Raw genomic sequence first — 20,402 nt, 5'->3', positions numbered from 1 at the left:
AGAGAACAAAATGCACAAGGAACTTATTTAAAAAAATACAAAAAGAATTCGAAAAAGGGTAAATGTAAGTGTTCAAATTGATGTCCATCTTGATCAATGCATTTACGGCAACGCTTCTCAACGGAGAGTCAGGTTCGGCGGAGCATGTCAAGCTGTCCGCGAAGAGTTTCAAATTTTTCTTAAATTGCAGTTTGGAGGTCGGGAAGGGTGCGTGGCCCTGTTGCAAAAACGCAGTCTTTGAGAAGGCCCCACAGGAATAAATCACAGGGAGTCAGGTGCAGACCACTCAACGAATCATGAACATTGAGGTACTCCCGTACAAATTCCCAAGAATAGCATGGACAGATAAAAGACAAATGATGACAGCCATACAAGGTCATACTATGAATTCTTCAACTACAAGATAACCAACCTATTGGCCCAGCAACTTAAACAAATTAATTACATTCTACCTGGAAAGTTTGGTCGTACCTACAAGAAAAAGTTTATGCTACAGAGGTAAATTCACATCAAGACTCCCATTCTTTAGAAAAAATAACTTCTGTGTTGTGTATTCGTGAAAACGAAGGACATTTTGATTACCTACGCTTATTGAATTCTATTTTATGTTATTACCTTTTTTAAAAATTTTCATCTTGTGATATTTTGATTAATTAATACATTTATTCTTACTTCATACTATCATCGGGTATTACTTTATAATTTTCAAATCAATATATTGCTAAAATGGTACACAGTGTCGAGTTTTATCCAGAGTACCTTTTTGATGTAAAATTAATTCATGTTTAAGTTCACTTGAATTTTGCTTAATAAATCTAATATTGAAAAAATTATGTTCAATGCTACTTGGTACGAATCGTGTAACTAGCGCACTCTATGAGAGTCAGACATAAAAACAAATTCATTGGATGTATCAGCTTCAAAAACATATTCGTATAAAATTTCAATACAATGTTGCAAGTAGTTGCGGCAAAATCGTAAAAAATGTGTTCTTCAACACCTAAATTTTTTTTCAGGTTTCTAGTCCAGTCATTTAAGGTAGTTCCCCTAGAAAAATCGAGATACCCATCTATAAAGTCGTTTAAATTTGTTCATTTGACATTCTAAAAATCCCGTCAAAACTCATATAATTCGATGTGGGCAACTTTAAAAATCGAGGGTCAAAAGTAAAAAAAATCGATTTTTTCCACAATTTTTTGCAAATAACTTGTTTCCTATGGGTTTTACGCTATTTGTATTTATTATCAATATTGTAAAGCATCAAATTTTCTATAACTTTTGTTTGAAAAATTAAATTTTCTCATACGGTGAATCGTTTCTGAGATACAGTAGAGTACGAGCAGTTAGAATCCCGTTTCAAATCAACTGGTAGTCCCGATCAAAATAATAATAATTTGGATGAACTTGCAGCAGCATTTGAAGAAGAAAACTGTCCAGTTCAGTGAGAAGACGACGACGATGAAGAAGAAGAAAATTGAAATTAGAACTTATTGTCCTTATAATTATTTTTAATTTGTTTTTTTAATTTTAACAATCACAAATGTATCGAATGACATTTTTTTATTGAACATTAATTACATTTTTATTTCTTTCCTATTATTTTTTATTTATTTAAGAATAATTATTATAAATAAAAATTAAATTATAAAATGATTAAAATTTTTTGTACACGGGCAGGTGAGTGCTATTAAATTAATTTATACTTGATTGGAAATAAATAATTATAAGAAAAATATTTAAATATAATGCAATTGTTGCTAAAATTCGAGAATTTCATGTTCTGCAATATTGATAATAAATACAAATATCATAAAACCTATTTGTAAAAAATGTGAAAAAAATCGATTTTTTTGACTTTTGCACCCCGATTTTTAAAGTTGCTCACATCGAATTATATGTGAGTTTTGAGAGGAGTTTTAGGATGTCAAATAAACGAGTTTAAACGACTTTATAGCTGGGTATTTACCGAGACTCTTGCCTAAATCTACCTAAAATGACTGGACTATTCTATCTATCCTAGAGACGGTATCACCTTTTATGGAAACATAAAACATGAATTTATATTTAATTCCTCTTTTAGACTCAGTCAATTCTATTTGTCACAAATCCAAAAATTCATGTCTCTAAAAATATCAATTTATACCTGCAGCAAATCGAACATATTTTGTAATGCACGTAGGCCAAAATGATCAAATATTTCCATGAAAATATTTCACCGTAATGTTTCACGCCAAATAAAAAGTTGGATCTATAAATCGGTACAACGAAAACATCTAATTTTAATAACTGAATTCCTCGGGATATTAATAGACACTTAAAAATAATTGCTCCTTTATATCTTGCCAAATTAATCAACTATTTTGACATTCATATTTGAAAAACATAAATATTCAATTTTATGCGCACGTGATAACAGTTTTGTTGAATGGGGGAGCTTTATTATTTAATCGAACCATCTGTTGAACACACTGTCTTATTTTTATCAAAAATATGCTTTGCTGATAGTTTAAGAGGAGATAGAAATAGATTGAAAGTCTATGTTTAGATTGGTATCTTGAGAAATTGGTTTTAAGAAACTTGTAATACAGCTTGTCTCAATTTTTCTCATATATATAACATTTGACAATATAATTGACGTTTCAAAATTTATGACGAGGAATTGATGATAGTGATTCTAAACGTACTAGCGAAATTGGGAGAACGAACTAATTTAATATTTTTAAGAGTACCCACAATGCCATCACATTCAATAGCTTGGAAAATTTGAAAAAAGTATATTGTTTTTGAACGAAAATAAACAAAACTTAATTTTACAAGAAAAATGGTGTTTATTTCAAGTCATTAGGATTAGTACGAACCTAGAGATCGGGTTTGCAGTTTTGTTGAGTAGCTTGTTGATGTACAGGTGCGTAGTTGCAAGATACATGGGTGATTCCGTTCTAACTGTGATTTTTTGTATTCAAAATTTCAAGATTTTAAAATTTAACTTTTCTAACTTTTTTATGCATATTATTCATCTATTTTACTGTAAAAATAAAACTCTAAGAGGAATTTACTACAACTTCAAAGTATCACGAGCAAGACACAAATGTCGGATTTTGAGTTCCACGGTACTGACTCATTTATCCACGGTACTGACATGGTAACTTAAGATATTAAACAACAAGTGCATCAATTTTCCTCAGTTTGATCATAAACATTAGAATTTATAAGGTAATTAGTTTAAATCATTTGTTACGACAAAAAAAATTAATAATTTATCGGTAAATTCTAGGAATGGACATGACACGGTACTGACATGGTAACTTAAGATATTAAACAACAAGTGCATCAATTTTCCTCAGTTTGATCATAAACATTAGAATTTATAAGGTAATTAGTTTAAATCATTTGTTACGACAAAAAAAATTAATAATTTATCGGTAAATTCTAGGAATGGACATGACACGGTACTGACATTCAAGTGATGTAGTATAAGTTTTCTTTAAGTGGCAAGTTATATTGTATAAAAATAATGTTTAAATATCTTAAGAATTATTCAATTAACACAAAATTTTTATTAATTGATTATTAATTAATGACTAGTACAAAAAAACAATACAGGACATTGAATATCACAGTTAGAACGGAATCACCCACATACCTGGAAAACACCAGCATTCACCTCAAACCTTTCTGATGTGCTACTAAACCAGTCGATAAGTGAGGACGACAAACTGTACGATCTGAATTTGTTATACATTTAAAACCGTTAGAAATAAACATTATTACTAACATATTCTCGTAATTATACAGTATAAAAGAGCCAAAAGGAATCAATTGATTATATTGGTTTATTTAAAACGGCGGGTGTAATTTGGGCGCTAACCATCCTTCTTTACCTGTCTGACCAAGAAGGGTAGATAATCCGACATGTATTTTCGGCGCTAAGAAGTGCAGGTAGGTCGAGTCATAAAATAACCCAACAGAGGGAAAGTTGATAGATTTTTAAGTAGGTTAGGTTATGTAAATCTCTTATTTTATATGTAATATGTACTTAAGTACTAAATAAAAATATAGAGAAATATAAAATTTATTTTATTCTGTAGAATGTCACAAAAATGTTTTGAGGAAACTTTATTAAGGGTAGATTTTTCATTTAAAAAAAGTGCAAAGTAGCAAAATTTTTTCAGATAATAGGTCACTGTATTTCATAAATCATGTACTTCAGTCGGTTAACGCCCAAAATACTCATAGGATTAAAATGACCCTTCGGTCTTGGGGCCTAGTTTACATGTTGTAAAAAGTACATTAATCCTTTAGCGCCCAAATTACATCCGCCCATTTAAAAATATAAATTACTGGAACACGTCAACTTTGATTCTCGAAATGGTATTCTTCAATCTAAAAATATTGTTCCAATTTGCAATCATTTTCAAACCACCCCAAATTTTTAAAAGCGAATAATAAGCTTGTTATATACTTTTTGAAAGCTCTTTTCTTCCTTTGTTAAAGATATTGTCGGTCTTAAGTTTATTACAAAAGGAATAGCCGGCTACTATCACCTAATCTGACTAAACCAAATCCTTAACACGGACGAAAAAATATTGCTCGAAAAATAGTTGATCGGTGCAGTTTGATGAATTACAACCATATTATCACGTCATATCCTATAAATTATTTTGAATCATCAAAGCAAAGATCTAAAAATAAATTAAGTAGCATTGTTCTATTATTTACGAAATTATAAGTTCTTTGAAAATAGAAACATGATGAAACTTTTCGAAGCTACAAACACTCAGTACACTCATAAAACTGTTGGAAGTAAAAAAAATTGAGGTGTTTTTGAAAATCTATTATTCGGGGATCGTGAAATAATTTATGCGCTCTACAATGTCGTTGTTGCCAAAATATCGTTTTGAAATTCTTATTGTTGATAAAAATGTCGTCGTGAATTATTCTCATGAATATCGATTGGCTGCAATATAAATATAGAATTCGTGAAATTCCATGGAAATATTTTGTAAGAAATCAGCAAACAAGCATTGACTCATTGTGAAAAATGATTCACACACCGCCTTTCAAATATTTATACCTTGTTTATTGGTATGCATTGTGAAGAATTCGGCGGAAATTTGAAATTAAAAACATGATCTCCAAGCACTTTTGATTTTTATCACTTTTTTGTGCGTTAATTCTTCCATGATATTTATTTAGTTGTATAATGGATCCTAGATGTTTAATACAATTGTAATTGGGCAGTTATCAACGATCTATTCCCTCACACGGATTTGGCAATAAAGTTTAATACAAATAAGCTATTTTTATGCTGAAATCCCGCAACCACAAACTTCAGTAACCTGTCAATGACGCTGCTCAAGAGAATGAATAGTAGACAGCCATTTAAGGGGAATAAATAATTTTTAATATTTAAAGAACCATAGACAAATGAGACATCCCGTCTGATGATCGCATTTACCTATTGGTGACCCGATTAACTCGATCAACTTTCAAACAACAATGAATGTGATCCAGGTTAACAAAAAACTGTAACCAATAACAATAATGAGCAACAATTTTTGAACCATTATTAAAATTGTGTAATTCAGACGCATGGATGAAAACTGAAAAAAATACAATAGTTGCAACAAAATAAAAATAATTTTAGATTCTAGAAATAGTACCCGACAGTCTCTATTATTCTTTGTATAAATTAGTTGTTTTGATCGCTCTCAAATATCGTAATCAGCGGGATTGGAATCAGGAGATTTTGAAGACCACTGAATAGTACCTTCACGTTCTATCCACCTGTTGCCTTAAAGCAGATTCGGCAAAATATTTTGTATATAATCCGAATAGACGGACGATAAAAAAGTGAGGACCTACTAATTCTTCATTTATGACACCAATCCACATTTTACCAAAAATTTCATTGGGAACAAGATTCCCGGATAGCATGGTGATTTTTTCTGCACACACTTGTGAATTACCTATTTATCCTATCTCTCGTAAATTCGGTTTCATCTTTAAATAGTGTCCTGTACAGCGTTGGTCGATGATTGTTAATCCATCTACAAAACTCCAACTTATGGATTTTATCTCTAGGATGTAGTCGCCGAACCATTTGAATATGATATGGGTACAAATGTTTTTTTATAGTGTTGTCATCTTCCTGCACTTCATCTACATATCACTACGAAAAGTACAATTTTCTCGCAAATAATCAAAAACTGACCCAAATGTTGGATGACTGAGAGTTCGACGATCAGGATCTTCTCTTCTTCATAGTACGTTAGAACTTAGTCCTGTGTTTGCATCAATGTTTGCCTAGATGCAGCTGGAATGCTGAAGACCAGCTTTAATACCATCTTATAGGTAGTTGTACTGGTGGTCGGGATGTATTCGGTTTTTAATCCTTAGCAATCTTTGCCTACCTGTCATCTGATATTATGTCCACGTGGTCTCTCCATTCTCTTCGCCGATTTCTCGCCCATCTCACTACATCCTGGATGTCACATATTATATCATCATTTCTCTTATGGTCAAATAATGTGTGTCCTGCTATTGATCTCAGCGTTCACATTTCGGTAGTTCTTAAAAGCCGCTAAGTTATGGTGTCCTCTGCTCTGGTCTCTATACCGTATGTCATTATTGATCTCAAACAGGTTTTGAATATTCTGACTTTGCTCCTGGTAGTCATATATTTAATCCGTCAAGCCTTTCTTGTTTGGGCTTCTACTTCATTCTTTAGATTTCTATTACTTCTTATGTTCGCTCCTAGATATTTAAATGACATCGGGAAATCTCCTGGGATATTCTCTAGCAGCAACTCTACCATTACCATTAAAGAATCCATATCAAAAATTATGTCGGCATAATATGTGGTCGAAAACTGATTTTGGCATATTGAACGAAAGTAATAGAAGTTATACCAAAGATAATATAGTAGTAAATAGCGCAGATACACACAAAAGAAATATATATTTTTGTAATATAAATAATGGTTAATAATGACAAAATTATGAATTATCTAGAAACGTCAACCGTTCAACGCCAATCTTGAAATCAAAACTTTTTGGAATTGTTCGTTATTTTTATTTAGTACAGTTGATAGAATGAGTAATTATCTGACAATATTTTAATCATTTACGATCAACACATTTTGTCTAAATATTCAAAATTGGGATACAATTCATTCTGCCCTTAGAGATTATACAAAGTGACAGTTATGATGTACCTATAAGATTATGTTGTAGGTACTCATTTCAGTTAAAATATTCGAAATTTATAAAATTTGTTTGAATTATTACCTTACCATGTGATACGTCATTATATTCGTGATCCTTCACTAAAAATTGGTACATTCGTTACTTATGTAGATTGAAAATCACTAATTGCATTTAAAAAAATTATATATAGGGTGCAATATTCAATACGAGTCTCTAAATTGATTTTTCCAAAGCTGGTCCTGGAATTTATGAGTTGAACTAATACTAGTCGAATGCTTATAGTAGAGTACTACATCATGGGAAATTTTAAAAAATCACATGAGCTGTGGTAACACTATAGCCAATGATTCTACAAATCACCCTGTAAATTAATGAAAAAGAGGAGTTGACACTTTGATTCTGTATTATTTGGTTTCTATATAGAATTTTGCAAGATTCCACTGAGAGCTAAATTTTGGTCCCCAGGAAGTGCGAAATCCACATGATATGTTTGTACCCTTTGCGTTGTATAATCATATAAAATCGTAGCCATAAATAACGCACCACCCTTTATTTCAATATCAAAACCTTAAATGTTAATCTTTTGGGCTTCTTTTTTTTTATATCACAAAAAGTTAAAGTATTTTATATGTTAACGATAAAACGTAGCAAAATTTCTTATCAGCAAATAACTGTTTATGTGGTTTTTTAAAATTTTATTTCTATGCATATTTTAATATTCCTTTCATTCTATTGTTGTACCAACTAGTTAAACAAAAAATGAATAGAGTTGGGCAGTTAAGTGAATGCGAAGCTGAAAGGATAGCCGAGTTAGTTGGACAGGGACAAAGTTATCGTGAAGTGGCAAATCTGTTTGGCGTACACCACACAACCACTGGCAGATTGAGGCAAAGATTTCGAGAGACCGGTTCACATTCTAGGAGTCCTGGACAAGGGCATCCTTCAGTTTTAATTCATAAAGAAATCGGTCAATGACAAATGTCGAGCTCAACAGCCTTTTACGAGAAGTCCGAAATGTGAATATCTCTGACAGATAAATAAGACCACACTTCCAGAATTCTGGTTTACACAGCAGAAGAGCACCTTTGCTAATCAGGCAGCATCGTGTTGATAGACTACGATTTGGAAGGCAACATTTAGATTGGAATTTAGAAAATTGGTGCCAAGTTTTATTTACTGATGAGACAAGAATCAATCTAAGAAGTCCAAATGGACGTAATCAAATTCGAAGACGGCGAAGAGAAAGATTTGCGCAGTCTTGTATCATGTTTTGGGGAGGAATTTGTTTTGATGCTCGCACAGAATTAGTGTCTCTTCATAGACAGGCCCTTAACGTAGCAAGATACATAACTGACATTCTTGAAAATCATGTCGTTCCGTTTGGACCATTTATTGGTGATGACTTTCGTTCAATGCATGATAATGCTAGACCACACGTTGCGGCAGATGTTCTGAAGTACCTAAAGGAAGTAGGAATTCATATCCCGGATTGGCCACCAAGTAGTCCAGATATGAATCCTATCGAGCATGTCTTTAAATGAGCTTTAGCAAGCGGCATTGGAGGAATGGGAGAACATAACTCAAGAAGTGATACAGCACCTAATTGAAAGCATGTCCAGGAGAATGTTAGCAACAATTACATTCAGAGGCGAAAATACACGCTGCTACCGTTTTAAAAAAAGGAACGTTATTGTTTAGAATGAAAGTTTTATTTTTTAGAAAATTTGGTTTTATTGCAATGTTTTTATTTTTTTACACATTAAAAATCACTCAAAATTACTACACATTTCTTATTATTTCGTCAAAATGTTTGAAAACAAGTTAAATAATAGCAATATTAATTCAAATTTATTAGACAAAAAAATATTGTCAGAAATCGGGGTGGTGCGTTATTTTTGACCACGAGTATAGATTGTGAAAATAACTAATATTATTACTTCCATCTACCATCCAAGTCTTCTTTACCATCGAATATTTAAACTTCAGAGACCTCGAGAAAACTTTTCGGATAGATCATTGAAATACCCCTACAGTTTCATCAATTTCTTTGTTCTATGGATCTCTGAATTTTCTCACTAACAGGTTGGCGATGCAGTCTCAGTTTTTTGATAAATTTGGTCAATAATTTTGAAAATTTTGTTTCTTTTTTGGATTTTAACTTTGATAATACATATCTCTCCAACAACAAAAACAAAGACAATAATAACGTCAAGATTTTGTCGCAGTTAAAATAAAAAATTGTGAAATTAAATTCGATTTTATAAATATATTTATTATTTGAAACAAATTAGTATTACATAAAATTATGTATGCATCACTTACTATTACCCTAAAGCAAATTATGACCCTCGGGCCAGAGACATTCAGCTTTGTAAGACTGACATTCTCAGGGAATAATCATCTACTTAGTATCCTCGATGCATAAATAACTAATTTCTGAATCGGTCAAAAAGCGTACAAAAAAAATACCGTAGCGGTTATTTTTTTTCTCGTTTTTGCGTTAAAAAAATGCCGTAACGTATCATTTTTTAACGCAATTATAAAATTGTTTTATCAAAATAGTACCCTATGAACACTTTCTTTCTCATGTCAATTGGTTTTTTCGATAAACAGTCACACTTTTATTTCTTGATATTCGTTCAAGAAACTCCGTTTTGTGTCTAATTAAAATGAATGTAGCATTATTAGTGATGGAGAGTAATAGTGAAGAAAGTTTAAACTTCACACCAGATGATTTGAATCGGCAACTGCAGCGAGTATGAATCTTCACCCTGAGAAATCCAGGGAACAGTATTTAAAGGAATATAGTTCTTTTATGGAGTGGCGTACTATAAAAGTCATAAACAGCTTCACAAAAAGAGTGTTGCTAGCTTACTTTGAAAGTAAATCCAAAATGTGGAAGTCTTCAATACTGTGGTGGATTTATTTAAAACTGAAAGACACCCTAATGGTAAATAACAACGTAGTCATCAGTAAATACTCGAAACTAATTGCTTATTTATTTGTAATAAATCAGTTGGCTAGGCTAAAGACCCAAAAGAAATTAATAAGTTTCTGTTGCAAGCTCCAGATGATCATAATCTCTTGCATAAAATATGATAGCTACAAATTTTAATATAAGCTTAGATATTATTTGTAACATTTTTCAGGTTGCTTTAATATTCGGAATGGCAGGTGCTCTGCGGAGAGAGGAATTGTATAAAATTAAGTGTAACGATATTAATAATACCGGAAATGATTTGATTATCACAATACCTGATACAAAAATTCATGTTCAACGTCGATTTACTCTTATTGGTGAAATATCTGACAATAGATTAAACTTGGTAAACATTTATAAAAACCAACAACCCACAAATGTCAAAACAGATTTTTTTTGCAGTATAAAAATGGACAATGCAAAACCCCAGTTGTAGGTATCACAACATATTTGAATTTACCAAATCCAAAAAACTACACTCGGCATACATTTCGACGCTCTTCGGCGGCGTATCTATTAGTGGATTCCGGTGGTGATATAATTCAACTAAAGAAGCACGGTGGGTGGAAGTCCAGTTGTAGAGGGTTACGTAGAGAACTGAATAAAAAACAAAATAGGTTCCGCAGTGAAAACTTCAAAAACTAATTCGACTTCAAGAAATATTGTAAATGTTTACTATCCACCAACAACCCAATAAGTGCTAATACAACTATAGACGAAGTTTTGTCGATTTTTTAAGCCTACGGACGTAGAAAAAATTTTGTATGAAACTCCTGAGTAGAGTAACTTTTTTTCACTCGTAGGAATTGTCGCACTAACCGAAGGCGGTTAAACCATTCTACTCGTGAAAAAAAGTAGAGTAATAATTACTCTACTCACTAATTTTGACTTTAAAACAAAAAGACATGTGCAAATTATGGACTATTTTAGCTCTAAGTAAGAATAATCAATATCGAAGTCAACTTTTCCAGAATTTTCATTCTTTCTAAAATATTCAATACAGATTTTATGATCCATTTTTTCTATATAGTCAAGGATACTAAAATACGTGTAAGAATGCAAAATCGATTATTATATTAGCATATTTTAGTGGTATGTGTATCAACATTATATAAAATTGGTAAAATAAATATACACAAGCGGTAAAATATGATTAGTGGTCTCATTTTTTAATACACGCGTGTGCGAATTAATACTATTGATCTAGTTTCAGTCTTTCCGCTTTCATTGAAAATTTCATCCAACATTAATGAAATATTAAGTGAAATGTTATTTTCAGGAATAAGATGTACTCACATTTGATTTGTTCCTCATCTAGTGCTTCAGTCTGAAAAAAAAAGTTTAAAAATTAAGTTGAATGAAACCACTACCTATCACATATATCCCATTTATTGTTTTAAAACCCTTTGAAAGCCTTATTATAAAATAATAAAATAAACCTATTTCTCAATATGTTCTTCCTTGATTTCCACCCACTGATCAGAACATCAGTCTAAAGTTTCTATGACACTACTCATAAAAAACTATGATGCATCGTCAGAGTCGAAATGGCATATACACTTCTTGATATAACAAGTGGGATGATACTTATCTACGGGAGCTGATACTTAAGTTTTGAGATAGACAAGTAAACATAAGTATTTAAAATTGGATATGGCTTAATTGTCTTTCAAACAACTCTCCATTAAGATTGGAGTACCTCCATATGATTTGAACGCAGCAACCGCTTCTTCAGGTGTAGAAAAACGTTGACCTCGCTGCTTAATTTGATTTTGTTGGAATAAGAAGATATAATTGGGTGCCAAACAAGGACTATTGAGCGGATGACCAACCAACTGATGTATAAGAGTTCGCATTGTCGTGGTGAATCATTCGGCTTTTGCGATTGATTTTCCTGATTTTATCGAACACTTTTGGCAAACAAATGCTGGTATACCATTCAGATTTGACCGTTCTTCGTTGCTTCAAAGGAACAGTAGAGACATGCCCAGGTATTCCGAAAAAAAGGCGATAATCTACTTTGAAATGCTTAATGGACTAAAAACTTTTGTTGAATTTAGTACCAATACAGTAAATTGTTGTTTAGTTTCGAGTTTATATGCATACATACATAATTAATCGCCTGTTATAATCTTATAGACGTCTTTTGAAACACTGCATTGAATTTTATGTATTATTCGCTTCAAACTACATGAGGTTTTTTTAAGCGATTGTCAAAGTATGCAGTATCAAACGCGAACATATTTTTTTGACAGTCAAATATTCATGCAATATCTAATGTTTACGAGTGGATCTAATGCCCAAGTATACCTCAACTCGTGGTATGTCACATGATGATCTTGCAATATCAGGTTACGCACAGCATCGATTTTCTGGCACAACAGACGATTTTGGACGACCTTTATTGGCAATGTCAGATTTGAAATATTCAGATCAGTATGGCCATGTCCTAAAACTTAAGTAGCAACCCTTGTATACAAAACTGTGATTTTGTATTCAATATTATTCTCAAAAAAAAGAAACAAAAAGATTATAGTTAATATCTTCAGCGATCCGAAACTGATATTACTCAGAATATAATATGAAGAAGACAATTAGTAAGCAATATGAAATGAATCTTCTAATTAAACATAATATTAAATTATCTTTCTTAGGAGGATGCAAAGTCATTTCAATGCTTCTCATAGCATCCAGCCATCATACAATATCAATCTTATAAAATACCGGATCCTCACAATATTTGTACATTTATATTATTATATTGACTACAAGGAAATTTTTTACTTGTATTATCGAGTTCGAATGGCTAAATTTGTTTTTGAATACATTTATAAGTACTGATTTCTTAAAAATTTTACTAGTTTATACTATTACAATAACTGATCTGAACGAATCTCCTATCCCAAAACATAGAAGATAATACCAAATTGATTCAGCTGTATTTTGAATAATCTTCCTATTTTTTAAAATTCCAATGATATTCTCAAAATTTTCTCATACCAAAAAGAAGTTTATTATCAAATAGAATCTTCTAATTTCAATTATTAATTGAATAAATAATTTAGTAGTTCTTGGGGTGTCTTGTTCAACTAATTAACCAGATTCATATTAAAATGCCAATTAGATCTTCTGTATCAATAAAAAATACTCCCTATATTCTTTCACATTTTCACTTTTAATGTAAAACACACTACCGTTCACAAAAAAATCACATGAAATATCCCTCTTAAGTTAAATCACTTTAATACACTAACCATTTTTTAAAGAGCTGAGTGACTGGTTCTTCCGGAATTTCAATATACAAAGAGTGTTATTTTTGTGTCTCTCCAGATTATATACCTTAAGGAATTCCACAATCGCCTGCTACACGTGAGAATTTTTAAAATTAGAAACTTTCCAGCAATCGACTATACTTTAGAGAACAGTAGTTATATCGGAGAGAAAGAAGAAATATATATATAAACACCTACTACCGTTTAAAAGTTGTTTGACGTCGAAAATAGGATCATTCCTATTAGAAACCTAGTGAAAACTTACTAATTTATGATACTGGTTTAAGAGCGTGTTATTGCTGCTGGGATTGAATCTAAAATTATTCTTTGTTTTGATTTTATTAACAAAAGAATTTGTATAGTACATTTTTATATATTCCATTTGTAATAAACTAAATTTTCTGCAGATACTTTTCAGGTACGAAACATCAAATTACTGTAATGACAAATTAATGAATAATCCTTAATTATGAGTAAGGCTTGTTTACTTGACATTCGTGATAACTCTTCACATATTTCTTGACATCTTTCTCCATTTGAAATTTGCCCTTATCTTCTTTAATAGTCTGTTTCCTACATGCCCTCCAAATATTTGGTACCACGCAGATACATACTTGTACATTATTTAATCTTCTATTACCTTCTTTGTTCTATTTTAAGTTTTATCGACAGCTTATAAAGTTTTTTCCTGGTATATGAAATCTGTTACTCTCTTCTATTGTAACGTTCTGGAGGACTCCGTTCGTAGGAACTTGTGTTAATACTTTCGTTTTTTCACATGTTAACTGATACTCCTTACCTCCTTAGCTTAAGCATTTGGCTTATATGCCTGATTGATTTTTCTTCTGATCTGCAAGTCTTCGTTTCCATCTTTGGTAAGCATCTACATCCTGGTATGTAAAATCTGTTACTCGTTACTCGCTTTATTAAATAACATGGGTGCTACTCCAACACACCGTTTAAAGCCTCTAGTTATCTCGAATGGTGGTCAACTGATTCCGTATGTTTATTTCTGTCAAGGGAGACATCATAGACATGTCTAAAGATGTATGTTAATATTCTTTATGTGGTACATAAAATAGATCTACGGCGATAATTTGTTCATGATAACTTTCTAGTACATTGAGAGTATGATGCTGCTTTCCTAATCTTGTGGCATTCCTCTTTCGACAAGATGTCTATTTATATTCAGTGAAGATGTTAAGCTAAGTTTAACACAATGCCAGTCATCAAATAACGAAAATCTTATGTTTACAAAAAAAGATAAAGGACGCCTCATTGCGAACTGAATAGTTATCAACTTGTCCAGGTCCGCATTACAATATTTTATTTTCAAAATCAGTGAATCATTTGAAAGTCTAGATAAACAATTTTACTCAAAAAATTAGTCGTTTGGAATTCCTAAATGTATATAAGGTATTATACATAACACTTTGCCCAAAAATTGAACTGGAGAAATGCCATAAATCAAGTAAAAAGAGTTGAAAACCGATATATGCAACCAATGTACCAATTCAAAATAGACTTGAATTGATTTAAATGACAGCAATTCTGAGGAAGATGCACGTGATGTAATTCTTTCAAATTACAAATAAAACCTTGAACAAACATATTTATCCCTGTATTTAATTTTACTGAAATTATTTTCGCTTGTTTTACTAAGTTCAGCTCTGTACAATTCTTAATATAATTTTACAATTAACAACAATTAACTAGCATTTTTATGAGTGAGAGAAATCGGGTTATTTCATGTTTTTCTGTGCTTCCAGTACCTTCCAACAGTTGTGTAAGACAATTTTCTTATACTTTTTGTGAAATTGTAATTAATGTAAACTAAAATTACTGCTTCTACCGCTTCATTAGTCAGACATTTTTTCATGAGTTCCTCACTTTGTTTGCTGAATTTTCCCTCACTGCTAATACGTAACCGTAATGAAGCCCTTTGAATGAATTCGCTGTTTTTTTGCATACTTTCCATTTTCTAAAAAAAAACAGGATTATTGTGGGGGATTGCCTCTGTAGTTTCAGACATTTTGGGCTCTTAGCTTCTGTTAGAGAATATAAAGCAGGGCAAAATAGAAGGAAAGAAAGGCATCGGCAGGAAGAAGAAATCCTGGCCCCGTAACATAAGAGAATGGATAAAGGGAGAATTGTTTTATGTTATGAGGAACAGAGCCGCATTTAAAAAAGTGGTCGCCAAATTACAATGAGAAAACGGCATGAGAAGAAGAAGAAGATGTTTTTGAAAATGGAAAAATTGAGGCTGGAGCTATTATTGAAAGAAGAGTTAGATACGGATATTCTGCGCCTTCATTTACGACAGTCAACTTTTGAGTAGATTAATTCAGTATCAGCTTGATTGACGACAAGTTTTCGGAACTGTGACAACCAGCGGTGTCATAGAGAAAGTTCACCAAATGGTACTGTTGGCATATCAAAATGCATTTGCCACATTCTGACTAAATAATTATGCATTCGTAAACTTTCCGAGCTTACTTTGGAACTAAAACGCATTCAAATGAACATTTCTCACGCCTAAAGCAAAATGAATCGATTCATAATTGTATATGAAACTTGGAACAACCACTGTACTTCTAAAATGTTTGAAGAAAAATATTCATCAGGACAACGCAACTTCTTACACTTCGGTAATCGGCATTGTTAAAATTCACGAACTGCACTTCGAATTGGTTGACCACCCACCGTATTTCGCAGAAAAATGTCTTGTTCCTTTTTTAGTTCAGAAAATTTTTAGACAGAAAAGTTTTCAATCTGAAATAGACCGTTTGTTTGTCATTTATCTGAAGCATCAACCATCATTTTCTACTCTTAACACTATAATTTCCTGTATATTTTTTTTATGTTTTTATCATTTAATCGACAGATTAATATTCAATTAATCATTTGTATATATTATCTACATACAAACAACTATTCCTACATCTTTCCGAGCAATCAAATTACCGTCATTGAGAATTTTGCCAAAATCTCTCGGAATGTTCCAATTAAATTTAATTAATGATCTAGCAAATAAAATAAAATTGTACGACACTTAAATTCTAATTGATAATTATCTAGCTGCTACGTAAACATATTCAAATCGTCAAGATTAATTCGTTTTAAATTTTTATGTGATGAAACGCATTTTTATCAGACCACCTGCATGTAAAATTAGTTTTAAAATCATAACATTTTCCAAATAATATACAGAGTTGTGCAAAAAACCGTTGCTGTTTAGCCAGTTACTTAATAAAATAAAATGAATGAAATAACTATAAGTCTGCATAATTTTTTTAAATACAATAAAAAAACATCAGACTGTAACTCAACATAGCAATTGATGAAAATGTCCTCCAACTTATATTAGATGACTTCCAGGCGGTAAGGCTGATATCAATAGCTCAAGATGAGCCAAAGTGGTCAGAACAGCAAATTTCATTGATTCGTTATGTTTAAAACCGATTACGCAACCTAGCATCACTATATCCATTGGAATTTATGTTTTTGAAACAAAGAAAAATAAAGCAGTTAATTCCAAAGATACATTGCATTCCTTAAATCAAGTTTACCACCTTAATATTAACTAGAAATATCATTTATTATTCTATTCGGGGCACGAAAAGTCAGGAAAATAGGTGTTTTGTGAAAAAATAAAGGAGATATGTGAAAAACTACTCAAGGACGATAAAATAGTAATAAGAGCCTTCAACGCCCAAATCGAGAAAAAGCAAATAAACGAGTACATAGCTGGCAAAGAGACGATCCATATATCAACAAAAAACATTGGACTGAGATTGGGTAATCTGGCAGCAAACACGAATACCTCCAAAGTGACTACAAATTTTGAACACCAAAAACAACATAAGACAACATGGCTAAGGCAAGGATCATTAGAGAAGAATCTAATCGATATGAATATTCATATTGAGAAAATAGAAACATATTGTATGGTATTCGAGATCTTATAGAGAAGCAAATGCAAACTCAGACCATTCCTAGTATTAGCAAAGATTAATATGAACATAATAAGACAACGCAAAGTCAGAATTTGCATAATTCCTAAAGAGTATCAAGACAAACAAGAGAAGGTCTGATGCAGGATGGTCTCAGCTCTAAAGATGAAAGTGGAGAAATATAAAAGAAGCAGTAACAAATGCAGTACACTGAGGAAGAAAAAGTCCAATAAAGGTGAGTCTGATTTAGCAAAGAATACAAGACATACACCATGAAGAAAAGAAACGGGCATTGCTGAATTGGCTCACAACAAAACAAAAAACCTGCTTGCAAGATACTTACAGTAAAAGAACGAAGCACTAAAGTGCTGCAAAAGAAAGAAAACAGTGGATAGATGCATTGCTTTAAGAAATGGTGGCAAACAGCAAAAACAGCAGAAAACTTTTCCACTACACCAGAGCGTGAAATATGCCCTGGAGGGCGCTATTGAGAATAGAAAAGAAAGGATGGGAAATATGCTTTGTGGCCACTTCCATAGAAACGAGCAAACAGCACAGAAGTAAGCAAGATGGAAACGATGAAGATGGCAATAAGGCGATACCATAATATGAAAAATAGCTTGAAGTAGTTGGCCGGCTGAGACAGAGGAAAGCACCAGGACTAGATGACATTATATATGATTTAGTTTTAGTAGCAAACATAGAACAATATGCCAATAATGCCAACAATAATATACAGAATGGAGTATGGGACTGATCATTTCAATCCTGACTGACTCTTAAAAGATAGACTAATGGGATATATTGAAGAAAAACTCGAAAACTATCAGTAGTGTTTTCACAGCCGGCAGATCAACATAGATGCAGTGCATGTGATGTTTCAGTAGATGAATGATAAATAATAGAAAAATCAATGAACACGGAATGGACCTGCATGTGTTGTTTGTGGACATTAAAAAGGCTTCTAATAATGCCAACAGTAAAAGAATACAGCAGGCGATGAAAAAGAAGGGGATCTTCTCAAAACTTATTAAACTAAAAGCTTCTTAGACTTTCGTAGATTCATAATCAAATATTTGGAGGACAAAGGATTGGAAGACGTGATATAGTTGAATGGCTATCAATATCACACGACTTGACGCTATTAAATTACATACTTCGGAGATATCTAAAAGAGAAGGTGTATCGAAATATATTGAATATTGAAAATATAGATTTAGTTTGGAAACCTATAAAGAGGTTATTTATAACTCCATAGACGTGCTTTACCTGCCTCCGCATCCGAACCTGCCAAGTAAAGATGGAAGACATTTTTAACATCTACCACGTTAATTCACAGGTTGAAAGGTCTTAAAAATATTTATGCAAGCGTTAGTAACCAGTCTCTACAAGCTTCACACAAAGATTCAACTTGCTGCTTCGATCCTTTTTTTTACAGTAGTGCTCGAAGGACCACTCTGTCGAGTTGCTTAGGAAAATGTTTCAAATTGAGTTTCGCGCTGCAATAAAATTTTTCACTGAAGAAAGATCAACATCAAGACAAATCCAATGCAGAATTCAGGCTGTTTGTGGTGACTTTTGTCACCAGTGGAAGAAATTGCAGCACAGACCTGCATTTCCCATTACTCTTACTAACTAAGACAGTTGCGTCAAAAAATTATCGAAAAGGCGCGGCAAAATCAGCCGAGTTGTGTGCTTGCAGAGATCGAACACTCACCACATGGCAAAGCTGAAGGTTAAGTTAATTAAAATGAAATTGAACATTTTGACATGTTTATAATGGCATACAAGCTTTAGATTGATGTTCTTGTGTGGAAATAAACGAACTTTTCTTTTTAGATTAAACTATGATTTCATGAACCGCAGTACGTAAAAAGGTATTTTCGACTTACAATAAAAAATTGGTAAAGAAACCATTTTTTGTTTTCCAAATTAGTTAGCATTGAGGTTAACAAGTTTTTTGACATTTCACATTGACATTGACTCACAAAAAAAAATTGTTCAACCTCGATCTGAATCGTCTTTCCTGCAAGTTATCCTGATGCAAGAGGAGCAAAGTTTTCATAATCTGCTGAAATTACTTCTCATGTACTCCAAAATGCAGTTAGTACGTTATTCCCTGTTGAAGTCTACGTATATTTTTTTGGCGGCACAACGTTACTTGTAAGAAAATTTTCTTGACTTGTCTATACTGCATTCAAAAACGACTGCTACAAATATTTGCTTGTTTCCATTTGTTAATATTCGACAATTCCTTCATGTTCAGTTCGGCAGTAAAGTATATTATGTAACACTTATAACGTATCCACCAAATATTTAGGAATTTGCGTTGAGTTCAACTCTTTTAAATGCAAGTATTCAATCACTACGCTTGGCTCTATACGATTGATTTCAATATTGAATTGTGAGTCTCTTTATTGGAGCTTTACTGTAAGCACGCTTCAATGCTTGAAAATCTATTTATCAGTTCAGTGGAAGAAAAAAAATTGTATTTGCAATAAATACGTCCAACGAGAAATGAAGCAACTTATTTCAGCATTTTTCTTTCAATTCACTGTTGGAATATTGGGTATACTTACAGTTTTCATTTTATTTCAGGCCCGAAATAAACCCGCCGACGGTAGTGGTCATATTGCACAAAAACAAGCTGGTCAAAGAACCCCGACGCACGGACCTAAAAACACCGGGCCTAAAACACCTTGCAAACCTGGTCAAAAACCAGTGGTGGCACAGAAAGGACAACCCATCAAACAAGCACCTGCTAAAGTCGCAGCAGCTGCTGTTACAAAAACTACAAAGAAAACTAAAAAAGGGAAACATCACCAACACGATTTAATAGTTACTATTAATTTGGTAAGTATTCTCATTTTACACCCTCTGAATGAAACGTATCACTTTTTTCTCAAATTTCTCTTGGTTCTCTTGAAAATGGCCAGTATTATGGTGGCATTCACCTTTTTGTCAGATCTTTCCACTTAGTGAAAATATA

At 32.3% G+C, this 20,402-nt stretch overlaps 2 protein-coding genes across 7 annotated transcripts in view; one reads left to right on the top strand and one right to left on the bottom strand.

Annotated features, from left to right (window-relative positions):
• Positions 1–13,663, bottom strand: part of LOC130897632 (troponin C-like) — a 58,918-nt gene extending 45,255 nt beyond the window's left edge. Inside the window, exons 1-2 of the mRNA XM_057806583.1 lie at positions 13,443–13,663; positions 11,485–11,515 (exon numbers count right to left, since the gene is read on the bottom strand). Coding sequence (XP_057662566.1) covers positions 11,485–11,515; positions 13,443–13,445 — 34 coding nt within the window. The 5' untranslated portion in view covers positions 13,446–13,663. The remainder of the gene's footprint in view (positions 1–11,484; positions 11,516–13,442) is intronic.
• LOC130897628 (neo-calmodulin-like) overlaps positions 1–20,402 on the top strand; it is a 265,862-nt gene that overhangs the window by 222,172 nt on the left and 23,288 nt on the right. For all 6 annotated transcript variants that reach the window (XM_057806577.1, XM_057806576.1, XM_057806575.1 and 3 more), the window contains one exon: positions 20,012–20,266. In XM_057806577.1, the coding sequence (XP_057662560.1) occupies positions 20,012–20,266 (255 nt within the window). The remainder of the gene's footprint in view (positions 1–20,011; positions 20,267–20,402) is intronic.

This window comes from Diorhabda carinulata, chromosome 8, assembly GCF_026250575.1.
Source record: "Diorhabda carinulata isolate Delta chromosome 8, icDioCari1.1, whole genome shotgun sequence".
Lineage (NCBI taxonomy): Eukaryota > Metazoa > Arthropoda > Insecta > Coleoptera > Chrysomelidae > Diorhabda > Diorhabda carinulata.
This window is presented reverse-complemented; position numbering and strand designations above follow the sequence as displayed.